The sequence below is a fragment of the Entelurus aequoreus genome, linkage group LG06 (genome assembly GCF_033978785.1).
Source record: "Entelurus aequoreus isolate RoL-2023_Sb linkage group LG06, RoL_Eaeq_v1.1, whole genome shotgun sequence".
NCBI classification, from domain to species: domain Eukaryota; kingdom Metazoa; phylum Chordata; class Actinopteri; order Syngnathiformes; family Syngnathidae; genus Entelurus; species Entelurus aequoreus.
Genome location: NC_084736.1, coordinates 78,172,362 through 78,189,558, shown reverse-complemented (window position 1 = coordinate 78,189,558; position 17,197 = coordinate 78,172,362). Strand labels below are relative to the sequence as shown.

The 17,197-nt window shown below is 41.0% G+C and overlaps 1 protein-coding gene across 2 annotated transcripts in view; it reads left to right on the top strand.

Annotated features, from left to right (window-relative positions):
- The first annotated feature begins 5,309 nt into the window (after nt 1–5,309).
- kat6a (K(lysine) acetyltransferase 6A) overlaps nt 5,310–17,197 on the top strand; it is a 107,208-nt gene continuing 95,320 nt past the window's right edge. For both annotated transcript variants that reach the window (XM_062051597.1, XM_062051596.1), the window contains exons 1-2: nt 5,310–5,463; nt 9,355–10,696. In XM_062051597.1, the coding sequence (XP_061907581.1) occupies nt 9,995–10,696 (702 nt within the window). In that variant the 5' untranslated portion in view covers nt 5,310–5,463; nt 9,355–9,994. The remainder of the gene's footprint in view (nt 5,464–9,354; nt 10,697–17,197) is intronic.

Here is a 17,197-nt window from a genome sequence, read left to right as displayed (position 1 = left end):
CTCACCTAATTGCTGTACAGAACTCAAGAATGGGCCTCTGAGGGATATTTTTTACACACATTTTCACTCCAAAGCTGCAGATGATTGAATTCTGACAAGAGAGCTTTCAGCATTAGTCAGTAATAAAGGAAGATTGTTCTGTGTTTTCCAATATGATGCAGAATTGGTTCTATGAAAGTAATAATATACATGGTATTTTAAACATGTATATTGCAAATGTACAAACCCCGTTTCCATATGAGTTGGGAAATTGAGTTATATGTAAATATAAACGGAATACAATGATTTGCAAATCCTTTTCAACCCATATTCAATTGAATGCACTACAAAGACAACATATTTGATGTTCAAACTCATAAACTTTTTTTTTTTTGCAAATAATCATTAACTTAGAATTTCATGGCTGCAGCACGTGCCAAAGTAGTTGGGAAAGGGCATGTTCACCACTGTGTTACATGGCCTTTCCTTTTAACAACACTCAGTAAAGGTTTGGGAACTGAGGAGACACATTTTTGAAGCTTCTCAGGTGGAATTCTTTCCCATTCTTGCTTGATGTACAGCTTAAGTTGTTCAACAGTCCGGGGGTCTCCCTTGTGCTATTTTAGGCTTCATAATGCGCCACACATTTTCAACGGGAGACAGGTCTGGACTACAGGCAGGCCAGTCTAGTACCCGCACTCTTTTACTATGAAGCCACGTTGATGTAACACGTGGCTTGGCATTGTCTTGCTGAAATAAGCAGGGGCGTCCATGGTAACGTTGCTTGGATGGCAACATATGTTGCTCCAAAACCTGTATGTACCTTTCAGCATTAATGGCGCCTTCACAATTGTGTAAGTTACCCATGTCTTGGGCATTAATACACCCCCATACCGTCACAGATGCTGGCTTTTCAACTTTGCGCCTATATCAATCCGGATGGTTCTTTTCCTCTTTGGTCCGGAGGACACGACGTTCACAGTTTCCAAAAACAATTTGAAATGTGGACTCGTCAGACCACAGAACACTTTTCCACTTTGTATCAGTCCATTTTAGATGAGCTCAGGCCCAGCGAAGCCGACGGCGTTTCTGGGTGTTGTTGATAAACGCCTTCCATAGGAGAGTTTTAACTTGCACTTACAGATGTAGCAACCAACTGTAGTTACTGACAGTGGGTTTCTGAAGTGTTCCTGAGCCCATGTGGTGATATCCTTTACACACTGATGTCGCTTGTTGATGCAGTACAGCCTGAGGGATCGAAGGTCTTAGCTGCTTACGTACAGTGATTTCTCCAGATTCTCTGAACCCTTTGATGATATTACGGAGCGTAGATGGTGAAATCCCTAAATTCCTTGCAATAGCTGGTTGAGAAAGGTTTTTCTTAAACTGTTCAACAATTTGCTCACGCATTTGTTGACAAAGTGGTGACCCTCGCCCCATCCTTGTTTGTGAATGACTGAGCATTTCATGGAATCTACTTTTATACCCAATCATGGCACCCACCCGTTCCCAATTAGCCTGTTCACCTGTGGGATGTTCCAAATAAGTGTTTGATGAGCATTCCTCAACTTTATCAGTATTTATTGCCACCTTTCCCAACTTCTTTGTCACGTGTTGCTGGCATCAAATTCTAAAGTTAATGATTATTTGCACACAAAAAAAAAATGTTTATCAGTTTGAACATCAAATATGTTGTCTTTGTAGCATATTCAACTGAATATGGGTTGAAAATGATTTGTAAATAATTGTATTCCGTTAATATTTACATCTAACACAATTTCCCAACTCATATGGAAACGGGGTTTGTATAAACTGATTAAGGCTATCTTATTTTGGATGCGTTTCCCATCCATCCATCCATTTTCTACAACTTGTCCCTCTCAAGGTTGTGGGGGTGGCTAGATTCTATCCCAGCTGCATTCAGGCAGAAGGCATTAGTGTTGCTAATCAACCTATCCCCAGGTGCAGGTCTTTGGAGTACTCGGAGGGAACCCACACAGTCACAGGGGGAACATATAAACTCCACACAGAATGACCCTGAGCCCGATGTTTTTTGACACACAAAAATGAGAAACTTTACAAAATGTCCAACCTGTCCTTCACTACAGCGGTACATTTTTTTTTTCTCGTTACTTCATTCCAAAAGGTCAGAAAAATTGCACAAAAAGTAGAGCAATTTTTCCCACAAGAAATAATGTAAATCCAACATTCCATTTAAGACACCTAAAAGTATGAACACAAACATATTTCATAGAGAATAATTATAGTCAGTGTTGTTAAGCGATAAAAAATATATTGATTAACTAATTACAGATAATGATTAGTTAATCAAATTAATCTGGTTTCGATCACACCAAGTCGTCAACTTGAAGTATTTTTATTTAAATTTGTCACATTATTGTGGCAGACCAAAACATTTATTTTTCCCCTTATTTATCACATTTTCATAGTTTTCAAACTTTTTTGGGCCCATGGTGGATTTTTTTGCTGTCTTGAAAAAAAAGCACAGGGACTGAAATGTTTGGGTACTCGATTCCGCTGAATGATACAGACTTTGTTTGCTACAGTGTATACAAACTGGGATTTTTGTCCAATTTTTGGAACTAAAAAAAAAAAAAAAGTACCACCTAAATATGTTGTCCACTACAACACAAATATCGGACTTCGGCTTTCTCATATTTTGACCTACGCTGGATTGCGTTTAGCATGTTTAATAAACAAAGAGGCCATATAATTTCATCCCAAGTGCAGGACTAATAGACTAAAAAACTCCTTTGTCCCACACGCCATTAGACTGTACAACTCCACTCTGGGGGGGAGGGGAGTACTAGGATGACAGGGGATGCAAAACAATAACAATGCAATACTTTTTCATAACATGGTCACTACTGCCTAGTTTCTCTTGTTATATTCTTATTTTACTGTTATATTTTTATTCTCATTGTTGCTTTTTATTTTTATTGTAATATGTTTCTATTTTGTTTCCATTTATACCCCCATTATTTACTTTTTACTTTTTAAATTTGATCTCAATTCTGTACATTGCTGCTGGAATTTTAATTTTCCTGAGTGAACTCTCATGAAGGAATCAATAAAGTACTATCTATCTATCTATCTATCTATCTATCTATCTATCTATCTATCTATCTATCTATCTATCTATCCATCTATCCATCTATCCATCTATCCATCTATCTATCTATCTATCTATCTATCTATCTATCTATCTATCTATCTATCTATCTATCTATCTATCTATCTATCTATATGACCTAGTTTGGACACACCTGAGCATTCACCCTTACCCTAACAATGATACTGTCTATGAATGAGTGCCATATTAATACTAAAGTAACATTATAAATAAAACAATTGGTGTTTATTATCATACTAAGCTGACCTTTGGCCACCTTAAATATGGGTCCCATAGAGCAGTGGTCCCCAACCACCGGGCCCGGTACCGGTCCGCGGACCAATTGGTACCGGGCCGCACAAGAAATTAAAAAAAAAAAAAAAAATTTTTTTTTTTTTTTTTTTTTAATGAAATCAACATAAAAAACACAATATATACATTATATATCAATATAGATCAATACAGTCTGCAGGGATACAGTCCGTAAGCACACATGATTGTATTTAATTATGTAAAAAAAATAAAAATAAAAAATAAAATTTTTTAAATACACCCCCCCCCCCCCCACCGGGTCCGTGGGACAAATTTTCAAGCGTTGACCGGTCCGCAGCTACAAAAAGGTTGGGGACCACTGCCATAGAGGGTCTGGCCCACAGTGTTCCATTGAAGTCGAACCACCCCTGCCTGGAGTACAGTAAACCCATCATTGCACTTGTTACATATTGCATATATTTTATTCCATTTCAACATTTTTTTTTTACTACTGTTCTGAAAGACTATATTAGTAAGTAGCATCTTTTCAGTTGATTTTCTATTTGCTGCTCATTTGTACATATTGCTCTATCAGCTTACACAACTCCCGCTGCCTCAACAGAGCAAAAAGCCTCACCAAGGACAGCACACACCCTGGCTTCCACCTGTTCCACCTGCTACCATCGGGCAGGCGTTACAGGTGCATCAGAGCCAGAACAAACAGGCTCGGAGACAGCTTCTTTCCCAGAGCTGTCACCATCTTGAACTCTAACTTATAATAAGAATTCACCCCTATACAATATCCTACCCTAATACCCTACTGTGCAATATTACCTTCGAGTGCAATACGTCCGACACTGATTGTTATTTATTACTCCGGTACTCTTGTCTTGTTCTGTATATTGTACAGTATTTTGTATTTCTATAGTGTTTTGTATATTGTACAGGATTGCTTATTATTTTTTTATTGGATAGTAGTCTGTTTATTGAAATTGTTAGTTGTTGTCTTTATTGCCTGTTGTGTAATTTATTTTATTAGATTATTTATTTATTTTTACCCCATATTTGTTCCCACTACCGCACCTTAAGTTGGAGTCCTTAATCTCGTTATATGCAAATATAATGACAATAAAGTCCATTCTATCTATCTATCTATCTATCTATCTATCTATCTATCTATCTATCTATCTATCTATCTATCTATCTATCTATCTATCTATCTATCTATCTATCTATCTATCTATCTATCTATCTATCTATCTATCTATCTATCTATCTATCTATCTATCTATCTATCTATCTATCTATCTATCTATCCATTCTATCCATCCCTTTATTGAATTAGACGGTGAACACAATCCGTTTCTTCAGTGTAGAGATAACAATGTGCTTCACAGTAGGAGAGCCAATACCTGACAAGTGGAAATGGACTACTCTGCAGAGACAGATGATGACACGCTTTATCATGTAGTGCAACACTCCAAGATAGCTGCAATCCTTTTTAATCACGCATTGACCGAATGCACGTGTGAAATCTTCATCCTAAAAAAACAGATAAACTGCATTGAAGAGAGAGAGAGGGGTCTTTTTGATCTTTAAATACCCTCTAACATTAACGCGCGCTTATTGGCTTTGATTTTTTTTTGTGTGTGTTTTCCTTCCCTGCAGCTGCTTAGACAAATGCAGACGTTCCCTTAGATGTATCTCCTGTGGAGACTGCGAGATTACCTCAACCTCCTTTTTTTTCTTTTTTTTTTTCCTTCCTCCCAACACCACCGCCATCTGTCCCTTTCTTCCATTTCTACGTGCCCAGGCGATATCCGTAGCCCTCTCATAGCAACAGCGTGCCGCCGCCGCCGCCCCCACCGCTTAGTGTTTCTTTTTTTTCCCCGGGATCTTCGCCTCGCACTATGCAGACGGTCCCTTGGTCCCGGCTGCCTGTTCAGTGTTACCCCCTCCCCCACCGCCGTGCTCCGTTTCACTCAAAGATGGCGTCGGCTCCAGAGCCTCTGGTCTCTGGCTGCGTTATAAGGCTTGTTGTTGTCTCCGTTCTGCGCGGTTCCGGCACCTTTTCCCCGGCGGATCGACACGGAATTCCGGTGAGTCGGCAGCGAGAGGACGGACAAAAGAGGTGGTGGCGTGTTTTTAAACGGCGCGGCTCTTCCTGGAGCTTCCCCCCCCCCTCAAACGCGAGCCACAATCGGAGCAGCTTTTCGGGGGAGGACCGGGAGAGGGAGAGCGGGGTACTGGGGGGCTGGTGAGCGCGGAGGAAGGTGGAGGAGGGGGGGGAGAGCCGCGGCCTAGCTGCTCCACTCCAGCGGCCTTGTCTTCTCCGCCACCGCGGGCTCAACGTGTTAACGTGGGGCGGGCAGACGTGAAGGCGAGGTGGGTGTGGAGGTTATCCCTTGTCGGGTCTTTTTGGTGTGAAATAGTGCCTCCATTCCCCCTCCACTTAGCCCCGACATGGCCGTCAGCAAGTTGCATTGTGCCCCCAACACAAGGCCGCGGTTTTACCTTAAAAAATATGTGAATGACATTCAAAATGAGGATTTATTATTAGGCTGTGCTTGTCGCGATGCGATTATTTGGCTTTTAAACGTGTGTCTTGCAGCGGAAGGCGTATTTTTATTCATGCTTGGCGGTTCCAGCGAGTAGCCTGGCGTTTTCCTGCTGTTTACGTTCCGGGGGAGTAACGTTAGTAACACGGTCGACACGTTAGCGCCCCCGGCTAGCCTGGTAACGTTAGCCGGCTAAACGACAAGCATTTAGCGGGAAGGACTTTATTTGTGGCAATAAAGAAAGGGAGGCTTGTTTCGTCTTATTTTTGCAATGTGGGCTCAATTGACTTTACTCGATTGTTTAGCTTAGCCACGCTCGGCTAATGTTTGCTAACTTGTCTGTGTTTTGACTACATTGTGTTTACGTTAGGCCAGTGTTTTTCAACCACTGGTGTGCCGTGGGAGATGATCTAACTTCACCTATTTGTGTCAAAAATATTTTATTGCAAACCAGTAAGTATAGTCTGCAAATGATGTGTTGTTGTTGAGTGTCGGTGCTGTCTAGAGTTCGGCAGAATAACCGTGTAATATCATTACAAACAAACAACGGGAGGCAGCGTGCAGGTAAAAAGGTATCTAATGCTTGAACCAAAAATAAACAAAAGGTGAGTGCCCCCTAAGAAAAGGCATGGACGCTTAGGGAAGGCGATGCAGAACGAAACTGAAACTGAGCTGGCTACAAAGTAAACAAAAACAGAATGCTGGACGACAGCAAAGACTTACTGTGGAGCAAAGACGGCGTCCGCAAAGTACATCCGAACATGACATGACAATCAACAATGTCCCCACAAAGAAGTATTAAAAACAACTGAAATAGTCTTGATTGCTAAAACAAAGCAGATGCGGGACATATCGCTTAAAGGAAGACATGAAACTGTTACAGGAAAATACCAAAAAAAAAGAGAAAAAGCCACCAAATAAGAACTAAAACACTACACACAGGAAAACGGCAAAAAACTCCATATAAGTCATGGTGTGATGTGACAGTTCACCTACTTTGAGACAAGAGCTATAGTGATGCATGCTTGGTTATGGTTTAAAGTCATATCCAACAATTGCGACGACGACTTTTTACTGTCAACTGAGTTTCGTTTTTTAATGATTTCTGCTGGTGGTGTGCCTCCGGATTTTTTCAACGCAAAAAATGTGCCTTGGCTCAAAATAGGGTGAAAAACACTGCGTTAGGCAACAAAACAGAGTGGTAGGTCACTCAAATGTGCTGATATTGTGTGTATTACATATTTCCTTTTCTATTTAGCCACGCTCGGCTAATGTTTGCTAACTTGTCTGTGTTTTGACTACTTTGTGTTTACGTTAGGCCAGTGTTTTTCAACCACCGTGAGATAGTCTGGTGTGCCGTGGGAGATGATCTAATTTCACCTATTTGGGTTAAAAATATTTTTTTGCAAACCAGTAAGTATAGTCTGCAAATGATGTGTTGTTGTTGACCGTGTAATATCAGTAGGTGGCAGCCGGTAGCTAATTGCTTTGTAGATGTCGGAAACAGCGGGAGGCAGAGTGAAGGTAAAGGTGTCTAATGTTTAAACCAATAATAAACAAAAGGTGAGTGCCCCTAAGAAAAGGCATGGAAGGTTAGGGAAGGCTATGCAGAACGAAAGTAAAACTGAGCTGGCGACAAAGTAAACAAAAACAGAATGCTGGACGACAGCAAAGACTTACTGTGGAGCAAAGACGGCGTCCACAAAGTACATCCGAATGATTGTCAAATCAAACAATGTCCCCACAAAGAAGGATAAAAACAACTGAAATAGTCTTGATTGCTAAAACAAAGCAGGTGTGGGGCATATCGCTCAAAGGAAGACATGACCGAGCAATGTCAAAAGGCAACTGTTGCGTTCCATTCCGTAGAACATCTTTTGCCCAGACTGCCTTTTCAATAAAAGGACCACAACTATGGAAGTCTCTACCTGACACTTTGAAAAGTATACCTGCACTTGTCACTTTCAAAAAACAAACAAAATTATGGCTAGTTGAGCAACAATCGTGTTGCCATGTTTAGGTTTTACTAATTGGTTTTTATCTAGTCTGCACTTTGTCTGTGTTATTATTATTATTGTCTTTTATCTAGTTTGCACTTTGTCTGTATTATTTCTATTATCATTATTATCGACTCATCTTTGCCTTATTCTATTTTTTATTTTCCTATTTTAATGATGTTGGATCGTTGTTGTTGGGGACAAGTGTTGTAAATTAGCTTTGGCTACAAACACTATGATGCATACATTGGACAACTGTTTCAGATGTCTATGTTTTTGTATCTGTCCCTATTTCAAATAAACCTCTATAATAATAATGAAACTGTTACAGGAAAATACCAAAAAATAGAGAAAAAGACACCAAAATAGGAGCACAAGAAAATAACTAAAACACTACACACAGGAAAACAGCAAAAAAGTCAAAATAAGTCGAGGCGTGATGTGACAGGTCGTAGTACACCTACTTTGAGACAAGAGCTATATTGATACATGCTTGGTTGTGGTTTTAAAGTCATACCCAACAATTGCGACGACGACTTTTTACTGTCAACTGAGTTTCGCTTTTTAAGGATTTCTGCTGGTGGTGTGCCTCCAGATTTTTTTCAACCCATAAAATGTGCCTTGGCTCAAAAAAGGTTGAAAAACACTGCGTTAGGCAACAAAACAGAGTGGTAGGTCACTCAAATGTGCTGATATTGTGTATATTACATGTTTCCTTTTCTATTTTTCCACATGTACTCCCTGTATATGACTAGTGCGTCGATTTTGGTATTAATAACATGTTTTGGTAGAGTTCCATGTAAACATCCATCCATGTTCTACCGCTTGTACCTTTCGGGGTCGCTGGAGCCTATCTCAGCTGCATTCGGGCGGTAGGCGGGGTACACCCTGGACAAGTCGCCACCTCATCGCAGTCCATGTAAACAACAAATAATAATAACAAGTGACTCTTTATATTAGTGTTTTGAAACATTATTCACTGTTATCTCATTACAAGGAAGTACTTTTTTTTATATACACGTATGCAAGGGCACTGCGGTCAGGTTTGTTTTTAGTTTATTATTTCTTCGGTCAGTGGTCCGCAAAATAAACAAACAGTTTTACACAAACAAACAGTTGTACATTCATAAATTAAAAATGTTGCAGACCGAGAGGGTTTAGGCTGAAGTTGAACACTTATTGCGCCTAACCCTATAAACAATGTCAAATACAAGATGAGCTTCCAAAAAATATAAAAGTTCCTTTGCACAACATACGGTATTATAAATACACCTTGTACACAACATAAACACTGTTCAATTATATACACAGTAAAAGCATGTGAAATATCCTTGTTTAAATTCTGTTCCTTGAATGGTAACCGAGCAGAGATGCACGTTTGATATACATCCATTTTTCTTAACGGTGTCCTTTTTTTGTTGTCTTTTTCACCCAGGGTGCATCTGCTGCAGAAGCGCAATAGGCATGACGGTGATCAGCCCTGGGTACTCCGTCCTGGTGTTGAGAAGCCCAGACTGCTGGAGTTGAAGAACACGGTGAAAGGGAAGAATATTTTGAAGAACTCAAATTGATCCCACAGACGTTTATTACTGAACTATAAAACGCATGTCTTGGAGAACATGGTCATTGTTTTGCAGCTCACATTGAGAATTTTGTTTACTTACCAGTGACTGTTAACAGACTGGTTTATCGTTAATACATCCCTTTTAAAATTAATACCTGTTATATTTTTACCATTAACACTTAACATTCAGTTACACTAGTCACATTCCTGTGACTGCAGTGGGTGGACCAATTTTATTTGAATGGCGAATTAGGTTTTTGGGGGTTGGGCTATGGTCAGCTGCACACTACCGTGTTGTTCATATTCTGCTTCTGTGGGAGTATCTGTGCGGCCACAAGACAAGGGATAGTAAGTGGAGGAGAAGCAAGAAGAACTAGAAAGAAGAGGAGGGGCGGCGGCGCTTCGGCGCAGGCCAGTTGTCTTTCTTTGGCCTGTAGTTGACCTTTTTTTTGGGGGGGTTTGGTGAGAGCGGTAAGGCCCGAGGGCCACCGTGGCCTGACAGACTGCAGCCATGGTGAAATTGGCCAACCCCATGTACACCCAGTGGATTCTAGAGGCCATCAAGAAGGTGAAAAAGCAGAAGCAGCGACCATCTGAGGAACGTATTTGCAATGCCGTCTCCATGTCCCATGGACTCGACCGCAGAACAATACTGGAACAATTAGAGCTCAGCGTCAAAGATGGAACCATCCTTAAAGTCACCAACAAAGGTCTCAACTCTTACAAGGATCCTGATAACCCTGGGCGCTTGGTTCCTCCCAAGCTAAAAGGCAGCAGCTCTGTCGGTGGAGGTGGCGGCGGCGGCAGCAGCAGCGGCGGCGGTGGTGGCGGCGCCGGAGGTGGTGGCGGCGGCAGCAGCAGCACTGGTGGTAACTTTCACAAGAGACCTGGACTTGACTGGAACAAGTTGATTAAGCGGGCTCTGGAGGGCCTCCATGAGCCGGGCGGCTCCAGCTTAAAAAACGTTGAGCGCTTTCTCAAGTGCCAGGCGGATGTGGCAGCCTTTCTGTCGGGCAGCGGCTCCATGGGGCCCGGCCTTTTCCACCAGCAGCTAAGGGTCGCCCTCAAAAGAGCCGTGGCCCATGGACGTGTGGCGAAGCAGGGTCCGCTTTTTCAGCTCATCAGCCGCAGCGCCTCCCAGGACGACGGCACTGGGCTGGTGTCCCTGGAATCGCTGCCGCCTGTCCGCCTGCTGCCCCATGAGAAAGATAAGGTGAGTTTTAAATATTGTTTGTATACATGAAGCACACATGCAAACATAATTAGTCAACTGTGGCATATAATTTTGAGAGCCAGAGTTTCTTTTTAGTCTATTTCTTTTGTCAGTTACCAATTTAGGAAAACACAATGTCCACTCTAGAGGACGCTGGTTATCATGAGAATACTGTGTTAAATGATAGTCAGTGCTGTGACTTACATCAGTGTTTTTAACCACTGTGAGATACAGTCTGGTGTGCCGTGGGAGATTATCTAATTTCACCTACTTGGGTTGAAAATATTTTTTGCAAACCAGTAATTATAGTCTGCAAATGATGTGTTGTTGTTGAGTGGTCGGTGCTGTCTAGAGCTCGGCAGAGTAACCGTGTAATATCAGTAGGTGGCAGCCAGTAGATAATTGCTTTGTAGATGTCGGAAACAGTGGGAGGCAGTGTGCAGGTAAAAAGGTATCTAATGCTTACACCAAAAATAAACAAAAGGTGAGTGCCCCTAAGAAAAGGCATTGAAGCTTAGGGAAGGCTATGCAGAACGAAACTAAAACTGACCTGGCTACAAAGTAAACAAAAACAGAATGCTGGACGACAGCAAAGACTTACTGTGGTGCAAAGACGGCGTCCACAATGTACATCCGAACACGACATGACAATCAACAATGTCCCCACAAAGAAAGATAAAAACAACTGAAATAGTCTTGATTGCTAAAACAAAGTAGATGCGGAAAATATAGCTCAAATGAAGACCTGAAACTGCTACAGGAAAAAATGAGAAAAATCCACCAAAATGGGAGCGCAAGGCAAGAACTAAAACACTACACACAGTAAAACAGCAAAAAACTCCCAAGTAAGTCAGGGGGTGATGTGACAGGTGGCGACAGTACACCTACTTTGAGACAAGAACTATAGCAGTGGTTCTTAACCTTGTTGGAGGTACCGAACCCCACCAGTTTCATATGCGCATTCACCGAACCCTTCTTTAGTGAAAAATAAAATGTTTTTTTTTTGCAAATTCAAGACAAAGTTATGTGTTTTTGGTAACACTTTAGTATGGGGAACATATTCTAAGTAACAAAGACTTAATTTAGAGTTTTTTGGTTAGGGTTAGAGGGTTAGGGTTATAATAAGGCCATGCCGAATAAGGCATTAAGTACTTAATAATTAATAGTTAAGAGCCAATATGTTACTAATTTGCATGTTAATAAGCAACTAATTAATGGTGAATATGTTCCCCATACTAAAGTGTTACCATGTTTTATTACTGGTGCACAAAATGAACCGTGCATGAACATCACCTTGTTCAAAGAACAAAACCAACACAGTGCATAAACTCACAACAAATTACACACCTGCAAATAAGTGTGACTTCTGCTGTTGCCGTATCCGTAATACGCCGATAGGGAGAAGTTTTTATTTACACGATGAGTCGGGTGGGTCTTGACCTCCGCCGAACCCCTGAGGCCGATTCACCGAACCCCTAGGGTTCGATCGAACCCAGGTGCTGAACCACTGAGCTATAGTGATGCATGCTTGGTTATGGTTTAAAGGCATATCCAACAATTGCAACAACAACTTTTTACTGTCAACTGCGTTTCGTTTTTTAATGATTTCTGTTGGTGGTGTGCCTCTGGATTTATGCAACGCAAAAATTTGCCTTGGCTCAAAAAAGGTTGAAAAACACTGACTTACATGATACAAATGTCTTCAACTACGGGAAGGTCTGTTTTATCTAACATGTTTTGTTGGTAATGTCCTTGCGAACACAAAAGTGTGTTGCTGCTTTGTTAGACTCTGGGTGGGTCAGTTTTTGGCAGGGGTCAGGTGGAGGAAGTCACATGGCTCCCAGCCACTGTGGTCCGTCCGCAGCCTCGTTTCCCCAGTCTGGACATGGCTGTCAGAAAGGGGTGCGCTAAAGCAGAGTGCAATAGTCTATCGTGGTGCTGTTTGAGGCTGGATGATGCAAGCCACAAACCTCTGAAAGAAAAAAGAGAGGCAGAGACATCCAGTGAGAAGAAAGCAAGAATGAGCTGTAGAGGCAGACATGCAGGCGACAGACGAGAGCGGGAACACACCCACTTTTGTAACCTGATCAGAGAGACAGAGAGAGCAGCCGGTTGCTATCCTCTTGCTTCTTATTGCCATGGACGTCTACACATGAATGTCCCGAGAAAGAAACAGAAGCTGTGATCGCGTTGTGATGTATGTCTTCAAAAAAAAATCCATTCATGGCGCACAACATCTAGCCTCCTGCATTACAAGCACGGCAACGCACGTTTGCATGGGCGGCATGTAAACACACTTAGTTCCAATTGATACTGCGTTTTATTGCCTGCTAACCAGTTAATAACAATAGATTTGGAGGATTTAGTCTGGCCCGAGCTACTGTTTTGACTGGCTACCGTCTTTATCTGTGCCCTTTGTGAGCGTGTACATGCCTTCGCAAGCACCCAGGAGGCTGCACGCACGCGCTAAAAAGGATTAGCTTAAAGAGCAGGCCGCAGTCATATGGGGTCTGTATAACACAATGACCTGCTTAGCTGCGAATGGTGCACCTTTAGGATGACCAGACTTGCTTTCTTTGACTCAGCTACTCATCACGCTAGCCACTATTTATTAACAAACAATCCTTATCCTACAAAATCAAAACACTGTTTATTATTTAGATACCATTTGGTTGGAGTGTCCATTATTAGACATTAAAAATTTAATTTAAAACAGGAGAATTGTGCATGACAGCTGATTTCTTTAGTTGGGTATTGCTAAGGGATGTAACAAAATCTCATGGTACGATATTGAATTGAAGTATTTATTTCAAACCTGCACAGTACAACAACACACTTTTTTTTTTTTAAACATTTTGGCAGAGACATTTATGCAAGGCTTGAAAAGGGGTTGGATGAAGCAGATGCTTATAATATCCCAACCCCTCTCACTCATTCCACATTCAACATAAACAATATAATACAAGAACAATACTATACAAACAAAAACAAGAAAAGCTCCTGTACACTAACAATGCAATAGTACCACTGTTACTATGAGACAAGTCGAGACAAAACACACACACACACACACACACACACACACACACACACACACACACGCACACACACTCTCCCTGACCATACACCTCTCTCCCATCGCTCTGTGCTGAGGGCATCACTCTCTTTCCTCCTCGTACTTCATCAGTACTTCTTTTTTAAACAGTGTTTTAAATTGAATCATGTTAGAACACGTTTTTAACTCGTCCCCTAAGTTGTTCCACAGACTGACTCCACGCCCTGAAATGCACGTTGATTTTAAAGTTGTTCTAAATTTAGGCAAATATAATTTGTTGTTTCCTCTTAAGACTGTAACTATGGTGAGCATCTCTATCCTGCAATAGGTTCTGTATATTGGATGGTAGAGAGTTTTGGGATGCCCTAAACATAATTTGAGCAGTTTTGAAGTTGATCACATCGTGCAGTTTTAGTTACTTTAACTCCATGAATAGTGGATTTGAACGATGTCTGTAGTGAACATTGGACACAATCCTAATGGCCTTTTTCTGCAGTGACTAAAGGCTGTAAATGGGATTTATAACAATTTCCCCAGACTTCAACACAATAGTTTAAATACGACATAATAAATGAATGATACAATAACAGCAGAGCATTGGTGTTCAATAAATGACATGATCTCTTCATCATTCCAACACATTTAGCAACTTTTGTCCTCAGGTAATTTATATGAGGCTTTCATGAGATATTTTCATCTATTACCACTCCTAAGAATGAATTTAACAATAACAGTATTAAGGCCACGATACAATATTATTGTGGTATACACTACCGTTCAAAAGTTTGGGGTCACCCAAACAATTTTGTGGAATAGCCTTCATTTCTAAGAACAAGAATAGACTGTCGAGTTTCAGATGAAAGTTCTCTTTTCCTGGCCATTTTGAGCGTTTATTGACCCCACAAATGTGATGCTCCAGAAACTCAATCTGCTCAAAGGAAGGTCAGTTTTGTAGCTTCTGTAACGAGCTAAACTGTTTTCAGATGTGTGAACATGATTGCACAAGGGTTTTCTAATAATCAATTAGCCTTCTGAGCCAATGAGCAAACACATTGTACCATTAGAACACTGGAGTGATAGTTGCTGGAAATGGGCCTCTATACACCTATGTAGATATTGCACCAAAAACCAGACATTTGCAGCCAGAATAGTCATTTACCACATTAGCAATGTATAGAGTGTATTTCTTTAAAGTTAAGACTAGTTTAAAGTTATCTTCATTGAAAAGTACAGTGCTTTTCCTTCAATTTTAACTTTAACTTTTAACTTTAAAAATAAGGACATTTCAATGTGACCCCAAACTTTTGAACGGTAGTGAATGTATACAAAAAAAAAAAGACTTGCCATAGTGTGCAAAAGGAAGTAACAGGAATGTTTAGGATAAACAAACTTGCTGTAATTGAACACAAACAATAATACAAAAATGTTGTAATCATATTTATTACTAGTTACTATCTACTACAGTAGACATTACTTATATCAGTTAAGGGAAATGCAGTTTTTCAGAAAAGGTAACTCACATTTTGATATTTTAATAATGTAAATACCTCACAAATTAACGTTTAGCTTAGCTGGCTTCATCTTTTCCAGGTGAAGGTAGCTTATCGAGTAGCTTCGGTGTGCAGACGGTGTGCAGACGGTGTGCAGACGGTGCTTACCCTCAGCATGGCGCGCCTAGACTGAGTCTGTTTTGGCTTGGAACGCTCGAGCCGAACGTGGCGCGCTTTATTACTTCTGCCAAAGAGGTTATGTTTTCGCCAGGGTTTGTTTGTCTGTTACAAACAAAACTCATAAACAGTTATTAGGATTTTGAAAAAACAACAACAAATTGTTTTATCTACTATGAAGTGGATCACATTTCACCTCCTGCTTTCTCTTTCTCTCTACTAGTTAAGGCGTCCCGCGCTCCCACTTGCGTCCCGCGCTACACAGGATTCCCGGGAGATGTAGTTTATTTTCACGTCTGCCAAAGCAAAAGTGCCAGAAAAACCTCAACTTACCGAGTTTTTGTTTGATGCTGTCACGCGTCATAGCATTATTGATAAGATTTGGACCCTGCAATACCACGGTATCTACGGTACTGTTTTATCCCAATTATTGCTCTTTCTTGTGGCCTTGTTATGAAGTTGTCATAAGGGTGTATTCAAAAGTATGTGATGTGGATTTTGAAAGAGTTGCCTATTTTTTGTGTATTTTAAGCTGTGTGTGCAGGTGTGAATTCCAATATGGCAAAATTCCAAATTTGCTATATTGCCTCACATGTAAGGGTGTAACGGTAAACAAAAATTTCGGTTCGGTACATACCTCGGTTTAGAGGTCACGGTTCGGTTCATTTTCTGTACAGTAAGAAAACAACAAAATATAAATTTTCTGGTTATTTATTTACCAAAATGTGTAAACAATGGCTTTATCCTTTTAACATTGCTTTAAACTAACTCCTGTGTGTGATGGATGTGAGCCACCACTAGGCTAATCAGTGCAACAGCAGGCAGTCATGAATGCTAAGCATAACAATAACATACATATACACACAGGGTCCATTGCCAGGGTTCATGCAGTCAACATATAAAATAAAAACTAAATAAGATAAGGCTCAGAATTGGTTTCTTAACAAAACCTTTCTACATATAAAGTGCAACATTTCCACATATAAAGTGCAACATTAAACTGCTTCAAGTTGTTGCTCGGATTAAATAAAATGACAAAACTTTTCTTCTACATACAAAAAGTGCAACATTAAACAGTTTCAAGTCAACTCAGCCTCAGATTAACTTTTCTTTTCCCCCCCAGCCTTTAACCCTGGTGACTTTCACTCAATTTTCATGTTTTTTGCCTGAAAAATCAGTTTATCCACATTGTCTGCAGAAAGAGCAGACCTGCTTGCAGGTACAATGTCTCCAGCTGTGGAAAATACCCTTTCACTGGGCACGGAGGTAGCAGGTGTGGTGAGGTAGTGCCTGGCTAACTTGGCAGTAAGAGGATATATGGGCTCATTGTTCTTCCACCATAGAAGTGGGTCAAAATCTAGTTTTTAATGCAATACGGTCTTAAATCTGCTGCTATAAAAACACCAACGGCATTTGTTATTGCTTTAGCCCTGCCTGACTCGCAGAGGAGAGGCTGCTTAAATGCAGTGTTTGCACGACGCTCGTCTTTCTTGAAGCGATATTCATTGTTTTAACGCACCGCGAAGCCGGAATGTTCCCAAACGGGAGATCTTAAGGAGGCAAGAGGGTCTTCCAGCTCTGGCTTTTGCATGTTGTAGTAGCCCGGTCGTTGCTAGCATGCCGTGTGTTGTGCTTCGGTGTGCATTGTTTACACAACGTGCGGTGCGCTACTTAATATGTCCGTGTGGAAACTCGCTCGGTGCACCTCCGTTCTGAACCGAACCCCCCGTACTGAAACGGTTCAATACAAATACACGTACCGTTACACCCTTACTCACA